Raw genomic sequence first — 22,606 nt, 5'->3', positions numbered from 1 at the left:
TCGACATGTTAAATTTGGCCCGAATTAGAGTTGCGGTCATTCCATGATTTTGATTTATCATTGGATTGGCGTTGTTGGTTACGAGGACCATTGTTGTACGCGGGCCAAGATTACTTGTTTGGATTAAATGACTTCTTTTGATTGTCGGGTTTACCACCGCCAGAACGTTGTGTGTCAGTCAGACGTGTGTTGCACGTAGCACCTTCTAATTCCATCTGCGGTGGTTCGTTTGTGAAGAAGCCCGAGTCTTGTGCTTTAGAGGGGATGTTTTTGTTTAGCGAAATCTTTGGCACCCAGTTCACGCAGTTGGGCACTGGACCGTGTGCGCGGGCACGCTGCCACGCCCAGCTGGTGGCTGGTGTTTGGATATAGGTTTTCGACAGTGTTTTGAAATTTTTGTCCTCTTCCATATTTTGTTCATTTAAATTTCCGAAGTACGCTTTACGCAACCGGCAGTAATAAGCTTGTGGTGTCTCAAGTCTCCCCTGTTTAACTGTGAGGGCTGCAGATTAGCCGGTTGCGGCCTCTGGATCATCAAATTCTTGAAACAATGCTTGGCAGAGCGGCGGATAGTCGGCCGGGACCTGAGCCGGTTGTCATTCAATTAAGCTACTTACTTCTCGGCGAGGCGTAACTTTAATAAGGTACATTCTTTCGTCAGTAGTAGCGGAAGGGAATTGTTTAAGGTGAAATTTGAGGTCTCTAAGGTGTTCGGTTGTGTAATTTGAACCATTTGGTTTAGGTTCAAACCACAGAATGTTGCGCACCACTTTGTCTCAGTCTTTTAGTCATAGCTGGAGTGGCGTTGGTTGGAGGGAGAGTCGGGGGTGAGTAAAAAATTAAGCTGCCACTGGTGGGGCCGCCACCTGTGAGGAGGTCGCACGGCGCCCCCTGAAGGTGGAGGTGTTTTGTAGGGCTCTGTGACACTTCTGGCAAGGGAGGGCCACCGGCTGTCTGTAGCAGGGGCTGGAGCGATAGGATGAGTCAGAGAGTCGGCGGACAGCTGTCGAGCTAATTGTAGCTCATGCCTTACATAGGCTAACTCATCCTCTTGGTCCCGGAGCTGTTGCCGGAAGTGGGACAGCTCTGTCTCCAGGACTGCCATCTGTGTCTTGACCTCGTAGGACTGTTCCATCTCTTTGGAGCGTTCTGCTTTGAGAGTTTCGGTGCGTTCGGTGAACTGCTGGATGTCACCGGAAGCTTGACACAGCAGAAGAGTTGCTCGCTGATGTTCGGCCTGTAATTCAAGCACTTGGTCATTAGCCGGTGAGTCGGCTAATTCTACCAATTTAGCTTTTAAGTGGCAATCTCGGCATAAGCGTCTTGTAGCTGTTTTTGTTGAACTCCAGAAGTCAGTTCACAAGAGATAGGGGCCTGGGTTGATTTATCATCATCACAGTTTAATTAGCCGCCGTCTTTAGAGGTAAACTCTGCAGCCTTAGCTGCAACGGGTAGGTCGGCTATCCGAGCCTCCGCATCATCGCGTTGCATTTCAACATAAAGGGCCTCCTTTCAGCCAAGTTTCAGCGCGTGGTGGTTTCTGTGAACTGTGCAGTTAACTGGACTTGTTTATGCTGTTCAGCTTCCAGGCTGCGCTTCACCAGAGCGTCCTCTCGGTCGCTCCATTTGAGTTGGGACACCAAGTTCAGCAGCATGCAAGCAAGCGTTCGAGCGAGATTTATATCTTTTAAGGTTTTGTGCTCGGCGTCACTCATAAATTGTGGGAAGTTGTCATTGCGGGCTTCAAGGCCAGCATTTTTGACAGACTGCATAGCCCGGGACAAGGTCCCTAGTTAATTTACTGACGAGCTCTTCCAGTGTGTCAAGACTGTCGTATTGACTGGGACTTTCTGAAAGTTCCGCCATGATTGCGTTGCGTGTGCAGTAGCTGTACGCAGTATGTAACTGAATCGTTTGTAATCTAAGCTCGTTTAAGCGGTGCGTCTAATTTGGAATAGAGGCAGAATATAAGCATCCATACATCCATTTTCTTTACCGCTTATCCTCACTAGGGTCGAGGGCTGCTGGAGCCTATCCCAGCTATCTTCGGGATGGATGGATACAACCTGAACCGGTCGCCAGCCAATCGCAGGGCACATAAAAACTAACAACCACTCGCACTCACATTCACACCTACGGGCAATTTACAGTCCTCAATCAACCTACCACGCATGTTTTTGGGATGTGGGAGGAAACCGGAGTGCCCGGAGAAAACCCACCCAGGCACGGGGAGAACATGCAAGGATTTGAACCCCGGTCCCCAGAACTGTGAGGCAGATGTGCTAACCAGAAAACCCAAAATGATTAAAAATTAAACAAGCAATTAATTAATAGGCCCCCTTTGGAAACAAAACAGTTAAGTAATTGTTTACTATTAATGTGAGGCAGTTTTTAAATCAAGTCACGTTGTGTAGGGAACGTCCGCAAACGGAAGGTGGCGCTATTGTGTTAGCAATGCAGCACTTTTCGTTGATACAGCTTGTTGTAATCGTTGCGTTGTAAATCGCAAAACTGCTTAAAAATAACTGGCATAAAGTTTTAAAACTCAATCGCGGCATCAGCGTTTCGAAAACTGAGCTTGTTAGCCGTGCTCTTGAGGGGTGGTCGGTTCCTGGGCGACATGTGACACAAGGTTGCATGTCACTCACAGTGGCGCACTTGCTGCTTTGAGCGTTTCAACACAAAGCAAAGATTACGACCGTTACGGGCGTCATGTGTTTTTCTTCCAAACACAAAGAGCTAACACTTTAGCTCAGAGTTTGACTGACACACAATAGGGATTCTCGGTGTAACACGCCTTTAAGGGCGGCCAGTGACTTCCCAACTCTCCTATTTACGCAGCGAAGCTCAGAATAAAATTCCCCAAAACCACAACGGGCATATAGCTAGTCTGGTTAGCTACTCCAGACGCTATAAGAAGGGGGAAAAAGGGTATCGCACAAACACCCAGAATTTGTGACCCACTTTGCGACCCTCGAAGGCCTTTTTAACAAGAATTTACATAGGAAATCTTCCCACAGTTCAAAGCATCCAGTGCACAAAACACAGATATCCAAATAACATTTATAATGCCATAAAGTCGCTCCAGTTTCCCGAGAGGGCTACTCTTAAGTTTCCTCACGCTCGCAAGTGTTCGGGACTCTGCGTTGCCATGGTAACAAAGTGACACACACACACACACAAACAGGCTGCGGCTGCTAACGGCCTAGTTTTATTGCAAAATATTGTGAATCTTGTGTGTTTGGGTTGGATGAAACTTGGTATCGCGTCATACGGGTTTGCACCACTATGTAGTGTATAATGGTTTGGATAAAAAAAAGAAAAAAGAATAAACTGGGAGCGACGCCCGCGTTACTTCCGGTTTAACGTGATTTTAAGTTTAAGCGTTAAAATCTAATTATTTTATCTCGAAAAGGGACACCACGTCTCTTTAGATGTGTAAAACTTCAGGACAAAGTGACGAAAACCTCTATGTCTGTATGTAATCTGAAGGTTGCTCCAGGAATTAGATAAGAGTTCTCGATAACCAGAGGTCTTGTGTCGAACCCAATCACACACAACTGATACAGGTAGCCCAACTCCTGCCACAGTTGTTTGTAAGTAAATCTGTATTTCACTATCTGCTTTATTTATTTGAACCCTGTACTGTATTACCAATATCAGTTGCTAAACTTGTCGCCGGGAATAAAAAAAAAAAGATTCAGTGGTCATGACATCACATACTGTATCATCGTTTCAAAATTACGTGGGCGAGTGCCCGCGAGTGTAATGCTTGATCTTTTTTCGATTTCAGTCTTCATAAGAAACACCTAGTCATGTGGAAAGGTTTTAAACCTTTCTTATGAAGCTAGTAAATCTAATTTCTCTCACAGGATGAATAAAGTATCTATCTAGCCATCCATCCTTGACTTCCTCTAAAGAAAAGATTAACAAATCTGCAAAACACACTCAGAAAACCCTCACTGAGTCATTTAGCAAACACATACTACATGACAAAAACAAGTTAACGGCAAGATACAGAACACCATCAACTGCATTTCTTTCTGCAGTGTTCTAGCCAAATTTGTATGCCAGTGTGTGCTGTAGTGATAAACTTGTCTATTTGGTTGAACATATTTATTGAGGGTTACCCATTTTGATGTCATCTTATTTTTTGGACATTTGTTTACATTTTTTTTTTAAACAAAAGCTTTACTAAAATACAATTGTGCAAACATGATTTGGCATATTTTTTTTTATAGGATATCGTCAAATTATCGTTATCGTGAAATAAAAAAAAAATATGGAGATCTTTTTATTTGCCTATATCGCCCACCCTATTACACACTGACAAGAAGGCCTGGCTCTCAGTCCCTGCTCTAATTCATCCAAAAGTGTTCTATAGGGTTGAGGTCAGGATTGTACAGGCCAGTCAAGTTAATCTAGATCAAACTCTCTCATTCATGTCTTTATGAACCTTGATTTGTGCACTGATGCGGAGTCATATTGGAACAGGAAGGGACCATCTCAAAACTGTTCCCACAAAGTTAGAAATGTCCAAAATATTAGACTCTGAGCAACAATCAAAATCCTTACTTTTAGAAATATAGTGACAAGACAAGATTTCGCATATATGTACTTTGAATCATTACACCATTAACAGATAGATAAATAGATTTCATCCCGTGAGAGAAATTAGATTTGCTCGCTTCATATCAAAGTTTTTAAAACCTTTCCATCTGACCAGGGTTTGTTATCCATCCATCCATCCATTTTCAAAACTGCTTCTCCTCACTAGGGTCCTGGGCGTGCTGGAGCCTATCCCAGCTATCATTGCGCAGGAGGCGGGGTACACCCTGAACTGGTTGCCAGCCAATCGCAGGGCACATACAAAAAAACAACCATTCACATTCACGTTTACACCTACGGACAATTTAGAGTCTTCAATCAACCTACCATGCATGCTTTTGGAATGTGGGAGGAAACTGGAGTACCCGGAGAAAACCCACACAGGCACAGGGAGAACATGCAAACTCCACACAGGCGAGGCCGGATTTGAACTCCGGTTCTCAGAACTGTGAGGCAGATGTGCTCACCAATCGGTCACCGTGCCGCCGTTTGGGTTTGTTATAACAAGTGAAATTGAAAAAAAAGAGGACAAATTAACCTTATGAAGGCAACCATTGCAGTTAGGTTAAATTTGTTTTATTCCCGGTGACAAGTTTAGCATCTTAGATTGGTAATATGGTGTTTCAAATAGTAAAGCTGTGGGTGATTTGTGATAAGAGGAGAAACATTTACTTTAAATACAATGTGGGGGCGTGCAGGCTCGCCTGCCGCTAGCTCCCCCATAAGTCGCCAGTTGTCCGCATAACTTTGACAGCTCACACTTTTCTTTGTTTATGTAATTTAAAATGAATAAGTCCTGCAGTGAATATGGACCACCAGTCACCAGTTATTCTTATCCATTCCCTCTGAGTCAGTGTTAAACTCTCCACTTTTGGGAAGCCCAACACATTCAGTGGCCTGTCATTTGCTTGAACGGCCAACCAGAACTTTCCCACCAAGAAGCAAGTTCTTAACTCATTGATCCAACTTTAAAGCTAATGTGAGCTCCCGACTTACCTAGTTTGCTCGTGAGTGGAAGCACGGTGGCCCATTGAGCTACTGTATATTGCTGATGCATTGCCAACTCCGGAAAAGGTTGCTTGGCCCGCTAGTTTGAAAGGAGCTGAGCGCTCAAATTAAAAAACGGGCTCTCGCAATCAGCATTGAAATTGAAATCCTGTAAAATAATCCTTGATTGTGTTTGTTTGTGTTTGTGCAGACTTGGCTGTGTCTCCGTCATCACCAATTGCCATGTTTTAATTTGCCTGATCCCACTGCTGTCTCGTTGACATTTAAAGTATTGATCGCAGAGGCACAGAAGCCAGATTCTGATATGTGGACATCCAATTTTTTATTTTTATTTTTTTTAACATGATGCCATCGGTAGGGCTGGGCAATAATTTAATATCAATATACATTGCAATATACGTGATCAATATCAATAGAAAATATGTTCGATAAAATGTTCGATAGGGGTTCAAATCCTGGCCCCGCCTGTGTGGAGGACACCGCAAAACACTGTGGGAGCCTTCAACGTCTCATCTCATTTCTGTTTTTGCCGGGTCGCTATCAATGTACTCTATATGGAGGTGGTAGAAGCTAGGAAGAGACTTGAGATCTACCCTTAGCCTCTCGACCTGTCAAATACATCCATGCTTTGATGGACAATACATAATGCAAGTTGCTCGACGTGGGAACAAATCGTGTGACGTGAGTAGAACAATGCCAAGTTAGGTTGACGCACACAGCACATTACCAGTGATATATATATATATATATATATATATAAAATATAGATATGTATGACCATAATTTTACAAAGTAGCACTAAGCATTTAGACAGCTGCGTATGAGATGTTAAGCTCCTTAATATCTTATATACAGTTTGTCCTTGTCAATTTGGTTTGATAAGATTAATTATGTGACTACAATTTACAAACCCTAATTCCAATGAAGTTGGCAGCAAATTAATATGACATTCTTGCCCATGTGAAGTGTAGCGTAAACTTAAGATTGCCACCGTATGTATTTATATATATATGGAACCTCGGTTCATGAATTTAGTTCCCAAACCAAAACGCCTGGCTCACCTGTGCCGGGCGAGCCGGGAGCCTACTGCCATCTCGCTGCTCCCTCGAGCTCACCAGAAACTAGATTTTACACCGATCTGATCGGCTTGATCGGTTTCGGATGATCATGAGCATTTTATGCTGATTGGAGGAATGTCATAATTCGCCGATCCGATCAATGACGTCATTCATCGGCTCAGCAAAAGACATTTACGCCGCGTCGCCATTGTGTACAGTATATTTGAATCCAAAAGCTATCTTATTTTTAGCCTTGTCGCATGTCTTTTGACGTAGTACTATAAATATGTGACACACGTCTGAGACAGACAACATGGAATCAGACTACAAGACAAATTTGGTCTTTCACGAATGTCGGACTACTGCAATATAAGCTTGTATTCCGATACCACCGCATCCCGTCTTTTACGATCACTGGGCTTTAGCTTGTCAACTCAAACGTGACCGGATACACTCGTTACCATGGCGACGACAAAAACAATGGATTGCGTCGTGTGTATTCTAAGAACAAAATGGGGGAAAAACGTCTACTGGTGGTCACCGGTGATAGGAGAGCCCGCCTCAGAGAACACAGACTCTGCTTCCTCATGGGAAGGCGTGTCGGTGGAATTGAGGAGGTCTTCGAAGTATTCTCCCCACGGACTCACAACGTCCCAAGTCGAGGTCAGCAGCGCCCCATCCCCACTCGACACAGTATTGATGGTGCACTGCTTCCCCCTCCTGAGACGCCGGATGGTGGACCAGAATTTCCACGAAGCCATCCGGAAGTGATTCTCCATGGCCTCACCGAACTCCTCCCACGTTTTTGCCTCAGCGACCACCAAAGCCGCATTCCACTTGGTCAGCCGGTACCCATCAGCTGTCTCAGGAGTCCCACAGGCTAAAAAAGCCCAATAGGACTCCTTCTTCAGTTTGACGGCATCCCTCACCGTTGGTGTCCACCAACGGGTTCGGGGATTACCGCCACGACAGGCACCGACCACCTTAAGGCCACAGCTCCAGTCGGCCCCCTCAGCAATGAAGGCGCGGAACATGGTCCACTCGGACTCGATGTCCCCCCCCCGCAACGTGAGCAAAGTTCTGTCGGAGGTGGCAGTTGAAACGCCTTCTGACAGGGGATTCTGCCAAACGTTCCCAGCAGACCCTCACAATACGTTTGGGCCTGCCAGGTCGGACCGGTATCTTCCCCCACCATCGGAGCCAACTCATCACCAGGTGGTGATCAGTTGACAGCTCCACCCCTTTCTTCACCCGAGTGCCCAAGACATGTGGCCGCAAGTCCGATGACACGACTACAAAGTCGATCATCGAACTGCGATCTAGGGTGTCCTGGTGCCAAGTGCACGTGTGGACACCGTTATGCTTGAACATGGTGTTCATTATGGACAATCCGTGATGAGCACAGAAGTCCAATAACAGAACACCGCTCAGGTTCTGATCGGGGGGGCCGTTCCTCCCAATCACACCCTTCTAAGTCTCACTGTCATTGCCCACGTGAGCATTGAAGCTCCCCAGCAGAACGATGGAATCTCCAGCGGGTGTGCTCTCCAGCACCCTCTCTAAGGACTTCAAAAAGGCTGGGTACTCTGAACTGCTGTCAGAACCCGTCCCCCACCCGAAGGCGGGGGGAGGCTACCCTCTCGTCCACAGGGGTAAACCCCAATGCACAGGCGCCAAGCCGGGGGGCAATAAGTATACCCACACCTGCTCGGCGCCTCTCACCGTGGGCAACTCTAGAGCGGAAGAGAGTCCAACCCCTCACAAGAGGACTGGTACCAGAGCCCAAGCTGTGTGTGGAGGCGAGCCCGACTATATCTAGTCAGAACTTCTCGACCTCCCACGCCAGCTCGGGCTCCTTCCCTGCCAGAGAGGTGACATTCCACGTCGCAAGAGCCAGCTTCTGTAGCCGGGGATCGGATCGCCCAGGTGCCTGCTTTCGGCCACCGCCCAGCTCACATTGCACCCGACCCCTATGGCCCCTCCCACAGGTGGTGAGCTCATGGGAAGTACCATAATAGTAATATAGTATATGTTCCCAGCGTATTCATGGCTCCACAGTTTTGAAACATTTATGTGTAAATAACAAAACGCAGATATAACAAGAGACACATGCAAGAAAATATGGTAACACAAGAAAGAGAATGATCATAAAAATCATCTATTGTGTAGAAATACTGAACACTAACAATGTGACCCCATTGAAGAAAAGCATTGTTGTGTATGCTTCTATTATATGCACATGCGTTTGATAGTGGCAGTATGTTTCCATTAGAGGAAGCTCATTGTAGAGGTCGAGAAACAAGAGCCACTTTCTGCTTTCGCAGACTGTCACCTGATTCAGGTAAGGCCTGGTACACACATTAAGACAATTGGCCCATTTTTGTCCCGATTCTGCCCCTTCCCGACAAAGCACGTCAAATACCAGAAAATCTTATGTCTTATAATATTATTCTAAAACAGGGGTGGCCAGACTTTTTTGCCTGACTATTTCCTTTAAAGTACCAATTTTTGAGTGAAGAAACATTTTGATGCACACAGATTTTTTGACGTTTGTAAAGCAAAGCAGAGCAAATTTATTTCAATGTGCTTTACATGATTAAAAGCATTTAAAAACAAAGAAAAATGCTTATAAACATTTAAAACAAAGAGAAAAAAAATAAAAGTACAATTAAAACAGCGTAGAGTGCAAGAAATATCATTTACAAGTGGAAATGTTCTAAAAAGCATGAGAAAAAAGAAGAGTTTTTAACCTGGACTTAAAAACATTCACACTTGGGGCTGACGTCACTTGGCAACTTATTCCATTTGTGTGCAGCATAATAGCTAAATGTTGTTCAAGTCTTTTGTTATGACAAAATAGTTGTTGTCAGTACAAATAACTGACAGCAGTTCTGAAAAATCCTCCATAAATTTTCTATTGTATCTTGGAGGTCTATAAATTATTAAAACAATAACCTTTGGGTCACCTTTAACTAAAAAAACAGAGATATTCAAAAGTGCTAAAATCATTTAGTATAATTTCTTTACACTGAAATAATGACTTAAAAATAACAGCATCGTATTGTGTAGGTGTGTGTGTGTGTGTGTGTGTGTGTGCTCATGCCAAAAAGTCTCAATAGAAATTAATGGAGTGGAGGGGTGCAACCTTTGCGGAACTCCAGGTTCAAGATAGCGGGCACTCTTGTGCTATCTATTCAATACATTTTTTGTAAATCTCTATTTGCAACACTGTACTGCACATAAGTTCCTTGCACTCTTTGTGTCGCTAACTTATTCCCGGTCGCCATTGCTCCACCTACGCCACAACACACACACGCATGCACCTCGCGTGATCTCTTCCTCAGTAGCGCACCTGCCCGATGTATACGGAGGTGTGCACACGCTCACAAAGCAGCCACACACCCACTAAGCTCCCTGTAACATTGACGTCATACAATGCCTGTAACAATGGTGTGCCCCGTCTCCCGCTCTGCCCCCAAAAATAATAATAATTACAATACCAGCGTGCGATCTCCCAAGGCTACCTTTGCGATCGATCGACGTATTGGGCAGCCCTGTCCTAGAAGATTGTCCTTAGGTCTCAGGTGTATTATGAGTGGATTTGTCCCGATTTATGGGTCTGAAGCAGGTCAGGGCCGACAATCTTAAATAATGAATGTGTTCAATGTGTTTACGACCAAAATTTTTCAATTGTGTGGGGAACGCCGACTTCTCCATAGTCATGACGCCGAGAATGGCGATGTGGAACAGAATGTAGCCAAACAAAGAAGCAGAAGACTCATGAACACGGAAGCGACCGTAAATTAAAACAAAAATGTCTTACCTGTTTTATATATACAAGTGGGTTCCCCAGATGGCAAGAAATATTTTCTAAAGCAATTCGTTTTTCGAGAGCATCGCCATTTTACAAGGCCCTCAGCTCTGGCAACCTTCGGAAATACTCGGGAAACATCGGTGTGCATCCGGAAGTGTTTTGGCTTGATATGAGCGTTAAGTATCATGTAGGCAGCTTTTTCTAAGGATGTTGACTGATGTTGTGAATTTGAGTCAATATGCTCTAAATTGCCCGTAGGTGTGAATGTGAGTGCAAATGGTTGTTTGTTTATATGTGCCCTGCGATTGGCTGGCAACCAGTTCAGGGTGTACCCTGCCTCGTGCCCGATGATAGCTGGGATAGGCTCCAGCACGCCCGCGACCCTAGTGAGGAGAAGCGGCTCAGAAAAGGGATGGATGGCTGGATGTGTGTGATTTTTGACAAAAACGTAGCTTCTCGCACTAGCTTGTGTAGCAATCTGTATGATAGTGAATGAGAGGTGTGAGGTGCATCAGTGACACCATGTTTGCTACCCTTCCGAATTTGACATTCATCTTCAACTTTTTTCCTTTGTGGAACTAATATGCTGTTAAAACTTAAGACATAATATTTTACATTTCTGTCAAACTTTGATATATTATTTAATCATAAATATGGTCAATATTGGTGATAATATCACAAATGAATCTTTCTAAAATTATGATTTTGATTCTACTAATATATAAAAATATAACGAGAGGAAGCACATGCTACATACATATCCTACATTCATTCATTCATTCATCTTCCATTCCACTTATCCTCAATAGGGTCAGGGGCGCGCTGGAGCTTATCCCAGCTATCTTCGGGCAAGAGGCGGGGTACAACCTGAACTGGTCACCTGCCAATCGCAGGGCACATATAAACAAACAACCATTCGCACTCACATTCACACCTACGGGCAATTTAGATTCCTCAATTAACCTACCATGGAAGTTTTTGGGATGTGGGAGGAAACCGGAGTACCCGGAGAAAACCCACACAGGCACGGGGAGAACATGCAAACTCCACACAGGCAGGCCCGATTTGAGGCGGCTGTGCTAACCAGTCGTCTACTGTGCCCATATCATACACACTGTTAAAAAAAAAAGAAAAAATCACACACAAACCTGGTTTATGATATCAAAACAGGAAGAAGACAGCAAAGTACACTCAAGCTTAAGCTAAACTCCATCAGTTACAATTGTTGCAACTGAGCAGAGAGAATGTACTGCATACCTGTGACAATTGTTGGATGTCTATTTGTATGTGTATGTTTTTCTCGTCATTTTGAGAACTGATAGCGATCTGCAGAATTAAACACGTCACATTAAGGGAGTGCAGAACACGTACAGTACAAATACAAGACGAAACAAGGAAACAAACACTTACAACCTTATATACTGGTAGTGCCATAACAAAAATAATACAGCAACATTGTGTTTTCGGCATGATGAGGGTGTGCACAGCAGATCTGAATACCGATACGGATGTGTCAATATTTGCAGACTGTATTTAAAAATGTGAACAGTTAACACTTCAACATGTAGCCATTTTTATAAAATGAGATCAAAATGGTAAAGACATGTCAGAAAAAAAAAAATAATAAATTCATTCATTCAAATGGTGGTGGCCCATTGTAAAACACTTCTTGCATAACGGTAAAAAAAAAAGTACATTGTGGTAAAGAAATAAACAGTTTCATAAAAATTGTGTGAGTTGCACAATTTACGTGTTGCCCTTCAAACTGCGGATACGAGTGCATAAAATAATCCTAACTGCTCATTAAACCCATTACACTCGTGTCTTTATATAACCGTAATAACGGTAAAGACATGCAAGAGTTCCAACGCTTTCACAAATTTGTGACTATTCATTCCTATCTCAGAAATAACACCATTTGTTTTTCTGTCTGCTTTTATGTGAATGCAAAGTGGCTGCCTCATCCGGGCACTTCAGCTCACAGATCCCTCTGTTGTATTGCAACAACATAATGAGGCTTTCTTCAGTTGCATTAACGGTAAAGACAGTTTAAGTGACAAACAAGGAGTGTTTATAAAATAACTCTGATCTCATTCTGTTCTGTTTTCTTGAAAGAAAAATGCATATTATTAAGCAATAGGTGAAAATATCCAAAAATGTAATGAGCATCTTCAGAAAATGTTGCAAATCATGAAACTTCATTTCGGACACCTAACGGTAAAGACATTTTGGCATTGAGAGTTTGAAAAATATTACTTTAGAATAAGGTCGGGTGATCTGGCAAAAAAAAAAAATTTAAAAATCGCGATTGATTTTTTTCATATCATCCGATCTCGATTATTATCATTTTTATATTGTTTCAAAACTTTTTAAATAGCCAGTTTTAAAGCATCTGTACTGAAAACTAAAGAAGCTAGAGAGTAGTTCAACATTTTATTGATGCCTTTCGTTAACAACACGCCTTATAGTCAATATTGAAAACAGTAACCCCAACATAGCATACTAAGCATATAAGGCAAATTAAATGAAATAATCAAAATAAATACAGAAAAATATAAAAACAGCAGCACGGTGGACGACTGGTTAGCACAAATGCCTCACAGTTTTGAGGACTGGGGTTCAAATCCGGCCTCGCCTATGTGGAGTTTGCATGTTCTGGCTGTGCCTGTTTTGTCCGGGTACTCCGGTTTCCTTCCACATCCCAAAAACATGAACGGTAGGTTAATTGAATACTCTAAATTGCCCATAGGTGTGAATGTGAGTGTGAATGATTGTTTATATGTGCCCTGCGATTGGCTGGCGACCAGTTCAGGATGTACCCCGCCTCTCGCCCAGAGTCAGCTGGGATAGGCTCCAGCACGCCCGCGACTCTAGTGAGGATAAGCGGTACGGAAAATGATTGCAACAAATATATATATTTAAAAAAAGTCCTCAGTATTTTTGGAGGCATACAAGACACAAAAATAAGCAAACTGCCCCACGACACACGATCACGGTACAGGGATAATGGTTGCCAGTCGGGGGACCTGGTAACCAGAGTAATAGGATGGGTATTCACATTTCTCTCGGCTTGGCTCCTGCATCGTGGGAAGGGTAGGCTACGCAGATGTATCAAGATGTCCATCCCAAATAGCGATTGTATATATGGACGCCCTGAACAGCGAGCCTGTATAGCGTTTGATGCTGTCTATACAATATATTGTACTTGATCACATTTCTTCAACCATAAAAAGATAGATTAAGAAGCAGGTTGTTAAAGAGAGAGGATGTTGGCGAGAATTAAAGGGAAAAGTGTGGATGTTTGAAAGGAAGCTGCCGGCTCCATTCATTGGAACGTACATTCTGGTCACAAACTTCGCCTTTTCATGCACAGGCATATTATACATTATGAATATAGGTTAGTATTGATTTAAAACAACATTTGATGCTTTACATACTATTTATATGGCTTGAGCCGAGACAACGCGGCGGCACGGCTCGCAAACCCGGAAATGTATTTTCACCGTAGGGGAAAACTTCTGTACCTTTTGATTGAATGTAAACTCGGACGTTAAAATGCCGTGCAACGGAGATTATAATTTTGAATCGCATCAAAACGAGTGGCTGACTGATCGGCCACTCAAGGAAACAGTTGCCAAACCACGCGCACTGCACCATAGTTCAGTCGGGTTCGGTGGCAGTGCTCGGTGTACGCCATCCTTTACCCCCCATAATCCTAACCTAATCATCCAAAACCGCCTTAACCTCAGCCCTAGTCCTAAACCTAACCATGATAAACTTCTTTTTTTTGTTTTTTTATTATATTTGGGATGGACATCTCGTTACATCTGCGTAGTCTACCCTTCCCGCGATGCAGGAGCCAATCATGAAGAAGCGGGGCGGGTCTTGCCAAGAAAGGGCGTGGGATTTCTAAGAATGTCTGTGAAATGGGACGTTCCATTTCCGGGTTGTCTCAATTGTAATTTTGTTTTCGTCTTTTGTAAAAGTGTTTCTGCTTTTGTTAAAGTGTTTTCCAAAATGTAAAAGTGTTTCGGTTTTTTGTTCATTTGTTTTCTCCATCCATCCATCCATTATCTGAGCCGCTTCTCCTCACTAGGGTCGCGGGCGTGCTGGAGCCTATCCCAGCTGTCATCGGGCAGGAGGCGGGGTACACCCTGAACTGGTTGCCAGCCAATCGCAGGGCACATAGAAACAAACAACCATTCGCACTCACAGTCATGCCTACGGGCAATTTAGAGTCTCCAATTAATGCATGTTTTTGGGATGTGGGAGGAAACCGGAGTGCCCGGAGAAAACCCACGCAGGCACGGGGAGAACATGCAAACTCCACACAGGCGGGGACGGGGATTGAACCCCGCACCTCAGAACTGTGAGGCTGACGCTCTAACCAGTCGGCCACCGTGCCGCCCATTTGTTTTCTGAAATATTAAAATGTTTCGGCTTTTCTTATTTTGTTTTGTTAATTTATTTTCTGAAATGTAAAAGTGTCTCACAATTAGTTATATTGTTTTGCAGTTCCAGGCCACCGTTGACTAATGATCACATGATTGATTGTTGCTTCGGTCCGGTGGCCTCACTGCTTGCAGTGGCTAACTATTAACGATACCTGTGCTATGCTGTGAGTGACAGGCTGTACTGAAGATTATGATTTCCACATCATCACCTGGGTGACAGCACGGTGGTTGACTGGTTAGCACATGAATGTGAGTGCGAATGGCTGTTTGTTTATATGTGCCCTGTGATTGGCTGGCAACCAGTTCAGGGTGTACCCCGCCTCCTGTCTAGTTAGCTGGGATAGGCTCCAGCATACCCGCGACCCTAGTGAGGATAGAAGATGGATGGATGGATGGTACTTCTTCAAATGAATAAACAAGATTGTTGTGTTGGCCGTTTTGAGTGCACCAACATACCTTGCACTTCGACTGGTTAATAGTATTACTCCACGTCACTTTGGAGACATCGCCACACAACCGATGTTGGGAACTCGCAGAGCAACCAGCCGGCTGCATCCATCGCCGAGGCAAGGATGGGCCGACATAGCGGGATACGTGGGAGGACGGCTGAGTCGGATTCTCGATATCACTACGGGGCGGGCCAGCTGAGCAAGTGCGGTTTCTTTTCACTTCCACAACATGCAAACTGATTTCCGGGATCAACGGAAATTTTATCGTGATCTCTGATCTCAATCATATAATCGCGGTGCCCTATTTTCAATTTTGTTTCCCCTTAGAAACAATTATGAACTTTTGATGGATAACAGCAGCCCGTTATTAAAATACTCATATCAGTAAACTTCAGTGGGCCATGTCTGTACCATTATTAATTAAACTATATGAAAATGATCCAGCCTCAATTTTAGTGAGTTAATGTGAAGCTAAGAATAGAAGTGAGCGTGATGCTCATAAGATTGAAAAAATTAGCAAAAGGCCACATCGTTATTTAAGCGCGTGGAAGTCAACACTAATGTAATGAAAGTCGAGTTAATCGCTGGCGACGTCATTGATATTTTTTTTTTCAATATTGTAATTCAAAAAAATCTCAGGAAGAGGAAAAGCTTTGCAATAATCTATATTCACTGACAATGGACAGCTCATGCAATATATTATTATACTATTCATTCATTCATCTTCCGTTCCGCTTCTCCTCACTAGGGTGGCGGGTGTGCTGGAGTCCATCCCAGCAATCTCCGGGCGAGAGGCGGGATACACCCTGAACTGGTCACCAGCCAATCGCAGGGCACATATAAACAAACAACCATTCACGCTTACATTCACACCTACGGGCAATTTAGATTCTGTGAGAGGCCGCATATTATAATATATAACATCATATACAGTAATTTATGCAGAACAGCAATTACATACCCATCAGCTGTTACGTTTTACAGACCATAGACGTTAGAACACGCGAGCATGGACGCCTGCATTCGCATGATGGTATGTCCAACCAGAGAAAAAAAATCCTCTCACTCCATGTGCAAAGGTGCCATACCATCAGATTTCTTTCATTATTTTTAACTTTTGATGTCTTTTTATCGGGTTTGCATGTAGTTTTGGTTGAAAATGCTCAGAAAGTCCATTTTCAAGCTATTCTCGTTGGCCTTTTTAACTGGCACTCGAGATGGCTGGAGTTCTTATTGATGTTCGACATGTACTATAAATAAGCTTTGCTTTGATTGGGATAGGTCATTTTTCTTAATTTAAAAATGGGGGAAAAAAGCTTCGCTCTGAATGACTGTTGGCAAATGGCGATATCTTGGCCAAGCTTTCATAGCAACCTCGTGGGGGTGGGAGAGGGGTGTTCTACTATCCTCGTGAAGCAGAATTCACCAAGCGGTGGATTGTTCGCCCACTACTCACAAGTCACGTGTCATGTGGGTTAAGTAAAAAAAGAGAGGAGGATATCTTTATAAGCGGGTCCCATTCAATCACAGTGTAACCAACCGCCCGTTAATCTCTCGCAACATTTTACGGTGACTGCAGTTACATTCACATTATACTGTATTTGCATGGCTCGGAAATGCACTTCCAGCAGTGTGGGAAAGCTTATTTTATGAAGCCATCCTCCATGAAATGGGGCCGAACACAGCACAATTTTGGTTCCCAAATGCTTAGGAATTTCTCCCAAAATTAATTGAAGCCATTTTTTTTCCTTAAGTCCTCTGAGTTTGGCAGGTGACGCAAAGTTTAACATTTGGACAAGATGCATTCGCGTTGTGACTCAGCAATTTTTCTCAAGATGAGTGGACGTGCAGCAACCATGAAGTGGCCAGGTACTTGAGAATGAATTGGTGAAACTACATCACAGCGTCTGCGATTTCAAATCCTGTCATTTCTAAGTAGTTTTGGTGTTCAAAGGCTTATGCATTCAATCGACAAATCTGCATAGACGATTAAACCAGGTCACATACTCATTTTGACCTATGTTATTCATGAAACCGAAGAAAAAAATGGATTCTGATGGCAAGGGACCTTTAACGTGTGTTGCGGAGAAAAGGACCTTCCATAAATGTCTGTCTTAGACATCGACCGAACCACCCAGCCCACGACATAGTAATCAGGCAGAGGAGCCCGTTCAGCGGAAGGCTGCTGTCTCTGTCATGCTCATCTGATAGACAAAGGAAATTGTTCCTTCCGCAAGCCATGAGGTGCTAGCCAGCGGAGAACCGAAACTAAATGACTACCTTTGCACCTCTTATTTCAAATACATGCACTGAATGTTGTGATTTGTACAATTAACATTTCAATGATACTTACTTTTAATTTATTTTTTATTTCGTCCCTTGCTTTTTTTTTTTTTTTAATGACTGCTGCATACAGTACTTGTCTTTTAACCACTGCTTCTACTGGCTAAGGGAATTTCCTAAAGGATCAATACAGTATCTACCAACTGTACATATCTAATTCCTGCACAAAACAAACAACACAAGAAACTTGTACTGAGAAAACTGGTATTAAGTAAATCACAGGTACTTTCTTTGTACCTTTTTTTTTTTTTAAAGAATGGGGAGATGGTATTGCTTCGGGACATAATTTAATTTCGATCACTATCGGCTGCTTGTCCAATTGGTTCACATGGAATTTCAGGTCAGAACTCCAAAAGCTGAATACACAATTGCACACAACGCTCTGAGCACATCCTGAGATATACAATGTTTCATCTGTGCATCCGTCATATTCTGCCATTATCTAATAAATTACACATAGTGTGTTCGGTGTTCTTCTGTATTCACTGTCTATTTGAGCCTTATGGTCAGGGCCGTTGGACTTTGATCACTGTCATTAGTGTCTCAATTCCATCTGGAATATAGACAACGTCAAATATCATATAATATGGTTTGTTTCAGATTTGTGTGGAACACCGTAACAAAAAATTATATCGACTTGAGGAAGCGAAGTTAGAGTACGGATGTTCAAACTTTTACAGGAAAGCTAATTCGGAAGTGATTCATTATATACTGTATGTCCTTTACCTTCAACGTTGAGTTCGCTCTAATTGTATTTCGATTGTGGAAAAAAACTGCTGTGTCTTGCCATTGGCCCCACAGCAAAATAATACATTTAAAACATGCTCTGTGCTATTCTTTCCCAAATGTGCCCAAGGACATCTTTTTTCCCTGTTAATTAAAGTTTATTAAAGCAGTAATATCAAATTCCATTGTAACTAGGAGAAGAACAAAATGCACTTGTAATAACACCAACTGGTGCTCATATTCAGCTTTGCTGAATTTGTATATATATATATATATTGCATTCCAGTTCGTGTATCGATAGACGAATACTTTAATGTGTCAAAGCCTTTTCTATCATGTGGATTACAATTTACGAATGGCACATCCAAAAACACAGTAAGCTACAGTTTAGAGGTAAACTCACACTTTCATGAATCCAACATGCATCACAATGTCAAGGAGAGCCAAACAAAGTAATGACTTTGCAAAAACGTACATTTCTTACATCAAAGCGTGTCACACAGCTTTTATCTCTGATGGCACCAGTGAACTTTAGAATGGTATGTAAAAAATTGACTTGTTAAATAACCTCTCTTTTTTTAAGTGACTATTAACTATACAGTATTGTGTTTATGTTTGAATGGAAGTGTTTTTTGAGAATGTGAACAGATATTTGATGTTACAAGTGCTATATGTTGCAGTCTGGCCGACAGTTATTTTATTAATTTCGTTGTCTTTTATTTTAAATTTGCTCATTATGTGTAGGACACAAATTCACTCTGGAAGCATATGTGCTTTTACATTCATTTGGATAATATATATCTACTCTATATTACGGCTGGGCAATTATGGAAAAAAAATAATAATCATGATTATTTTGATTGTTATTGAAATGACAATTAATAAACACAATTATTCATTGATTTCGACACTTAGTGTTTATTTAACTACCAAAACACAGCTTTAAATATAACTTGAAAGAATAACCAGAAAATAAATGAGCAATAAGTAAAATAATAATAGAAAACAATAAATAAAAATAAATACAGCTAGAGCTAAAAACATTGGCACACCTGGAGTTACTGTATTGTCTATTATATATAGTTGTATAAGAAAAAATTAGGCGGCACGGTGGACGACTGGTTAGAGCGTCAGCCTCACAGTTCTGAGGACCTGGTTTCAATCCCTGGCCCTGCCTGTGTGGAGTTTGCATGTTCTCCCCGTGCCTGCGTGGGTTTTCTCCGGGCACTCCGGTTTCCTCCCACATCCCAAAAACATGCATGAATTGGAGACTCTAAATTGCCCGTAGGCATGATTGTGAGTGCGAATGGTTGTTTGTTCCTATGTGCCCTGCGATTGGCTGGCAACCAGTTCAGGGTGTACCCCGCTTCCTGCCCGATGACAGCTGGGATAGGCTCCAGCACGCCCGCGACCTGCGTGAGGAGAAGCGGCTCAGAAAATGGATGGATGGAAGAAAAAAATACTCTCAATGTGCCCTGCGATTGGCTGGCAACCAGTTCAGGGTGTACCCCGCCTCCTGCCCGATGACAGCTGGGATAGGCTCCAGCACGCCCGCGACCCTAGTGAGGAGAAGCGGCTCAGAAAATGGATGGATGGAAGAAAAAAATACTCTCAATATTCTGGCATTTAGCAAATAGAAATAATGTTGGTGATCCTAATTGACCTCAAACAGGACAATTTCAGTATGATTTCACGTAAGACAGTCAGGGGGAAAAAAAGTGTTTTGTGTCTTTTTATACAAAGCCATGACTGTATCTGCTGTTCCTGCAATACATGCCTTGGCCTCTACAGGAAAGTGTGGTGCAATGCATGCATGAAGCTGCATATTTACAGTAAGATTTAAAAAAAAAGAGTAGAAGAAAGTAAAAGCAACTAAATTGTATTAAACTCTTTTTTTCCCCGATTTGGATGAATATATGCCCGTGAGAGTTGTTATATCACCTGTCTGCATGTGTTACTATGGCATTTGTGTCTGAATATTCGTTATTTGAAGGTAAATCCCTCCCGTGATGTAATCCAAGCTAGCCTGTCAATAGGGTTTTCCATTGACTATTAGCATAAACTGGCAATGTCTAAAACAACGTGTGTCTTGTATTTAAATATACAATTTGTGAATATTCTTTTTGTTGCGTGTTTAATTTGACCGTAAACTAATTTTACAGTCAACTCCAACTAGGGTGTCAATAAACAGCTTCAAGCACGTGTTTCAGGCTGCGTTTACAATTGCGGGAACTTGCATGCACGCTTGTATAATGCGCCACGGCACAGTAATGGTTTTTCTTCCATTATCACGTTTTTATGATTGTGAGAAGCCAAAATTGAAATCATGATTACGTTTCGATTAATCGTCCAGCCCTACTATATATATATATATATATATATATATATATATATATATATATATATATATATATATATATATATATACATACATGTATGCTTGTTCCATGAAGGTATATTATACAAAGCGGTACCAGTGCTTCATGCATGACTCAAAAAAAGCTGAGTGTTCATGGATGCCTCTCCCAGCCTTGGCTCCCCATTAATACAGGTCAGAGGGCACACCCTTTCCCAAATTAATCACAACCAATTCTTTCTCAATTTCCCCTTTATAATACATGTGATTTTCTGACTGTGGGCATGTTTTTTTTCTCTCTTTTTGGTCTTTTGCTAAAACATTCCCACACTTTCAAAGAGCATCATTACTGTGAAGTAGTGTGCCATCCACCTGATGGCCGGCATGAGCCACCTAGAGGTGCTTCGAGCGGACAGAAGAAATGACTTACGCTGCTGTTGTGGCCAGACCAGTGCACCATCGCTTGGTTGTGAGATGAATCCCCGCTCAAGGCAAACGTGGAGCTATTAAGTTGGAGCTCGTCTTGTCTGGCGCCGCCGGTTCTCCTTTGCTCGCCGCTCCAGCGCAGTTCGGAGCGCGTCACTCTGCTTCCAGAATCCGGGCGTCCGACTGTGCTCCGATCACTGCTCCTTCTGCCGCGCGTTCCGTACGCACCGCCGTTGCCGTTGTGCCGCGAAACTTTGATCAAATCACCGACTCGATCGTTTGAGCGCAGCGTTTCTGTTTTCCCGTCTGCCTGATCCGGTTCGTGATGGAGCCTTGGAGTTGCGTCTCTTGCAGCCCGGGATCTCCCCGCAGCCCCGTCGCTGCGTCCGTCAACTTCTTTCAATCCAGTCACACTTTCGCTCGTGGCAAATTCCATCCACAATTCCCGCGCAAGCCCCGCATTTCCAACCTGACACGACCTGCAGGTTATCTCAGGGCTGGTGTCATGCAATATCGACAATATCATCAAAATCTCTAACCAAAGCGCGCCGTGCCACTTTGGATAAAAAAGCATCTCCCGTTCCATTGTTGGCCGCAGAAAATAATGCTGCTGTACAACTGCAGCCGTATTCTGCCTTTTCGATGTGTTGTTGAAGGTGCAGTTGCAAAGCGCTGCGTTAAGTTGTGGCGTTGCCCAATTGCAGTGTGGTAAAAAAAAAAAAAAAAAAAAAAAAGTGCTATGAGCCAAACTGGTCCAAGTTGAAGAATCGGATCATTTGAAGCCTCGCATGCAAGGGGGAGGAGCTGTGGATGCAGTGAGGAAGGATAATGTCCCCACTGTCTTTCTCCATGTTATTGTCCACCATTATGCTCCACTCAGAGGATCCGTGTATGTTGCGCCTTTCTTACCTGACAATCTAATTGAATTTCATTGAATTTCATTCTTTTTACGAGTACATTTCAATGTAGCTTTTTATTCCATCTCTACAGGTAACGATAATTTAAATATATTTGGTTTATTTGACAGAAACTAATGGATATTATATGTATTATTTATTATATTCTATTTATTTTTATTAATATAGACTATTATTGAAATACAATTTATATTATATATAATATAATTTATATTATTATATTGAAATACAAAAAAAACACCATTGGAACATGAACATTTAAATGCATAATATATAATACAATATAATATGATATACATTCAAGATCGTTTCCCCTTATGTATGTCTATATACTACAGTTAAGCCATCATCAGCCGTACTTTGGCCACATATTTATTTGGTGAAGTTGTGCATACTTAGTTTGAAATTACATAAGAAGATGATGCAAAATTGTTGAATGGTGTTGTT

General features: G+C 42.6%; 1 protein-coding gene across 6 annotated transcripts in view; it reads right to left on the bottom strand.

Moving 5' to 3' along the window:
• Window positions 1-21,944, bottom strand: part of LOC133477412 (VPS10 domain-containing receptor SorCS1) — a 271,543-nt gene extending 249,599 nt beyond the window's left edge. For all 6 annotated transcript variants that reach the window (XR_009788348.1, XR_009788350.1, XR_009788349.1 and 3 more), the window contains exon 1: window positions 21,247-21,944. Coding sequence is in view for 3 of the 6 variants with exons in the window: in XM_061772127.1 (XP_061628111.1) it covers window positions 21,247-21,828 (582 nt within the window). In the remaining 3 variants the exon portion in view is untranslated. The remainder of the gene's footprint in view (window positions 1-21,246) is intronic.
• Window positions 21,945-22,606: the final 662 nt, after the last annotated feature.

Source organism: Phyllopteryx taeniolatus, chromosome 4, assembly GCF_024500385.1.
Source record: "Phyllopteryx taeniolatus isolate TA_2022b chromosome 4, UOR_Ptae_1.2, whole genome shotgun sequence".
In the NCBI taxonomy this organism is placed as follows: domain Eukaryota; kingdom Metazoa; phylum Chordata; class Actinopteri; order Syngnathiformes; family Syngnathidae; genus Phyllopteryx; species Phyllopteryx taeniolatus.
This window is presented reverse-complemented; position numbering and strand designations above follow the sequence as displayed.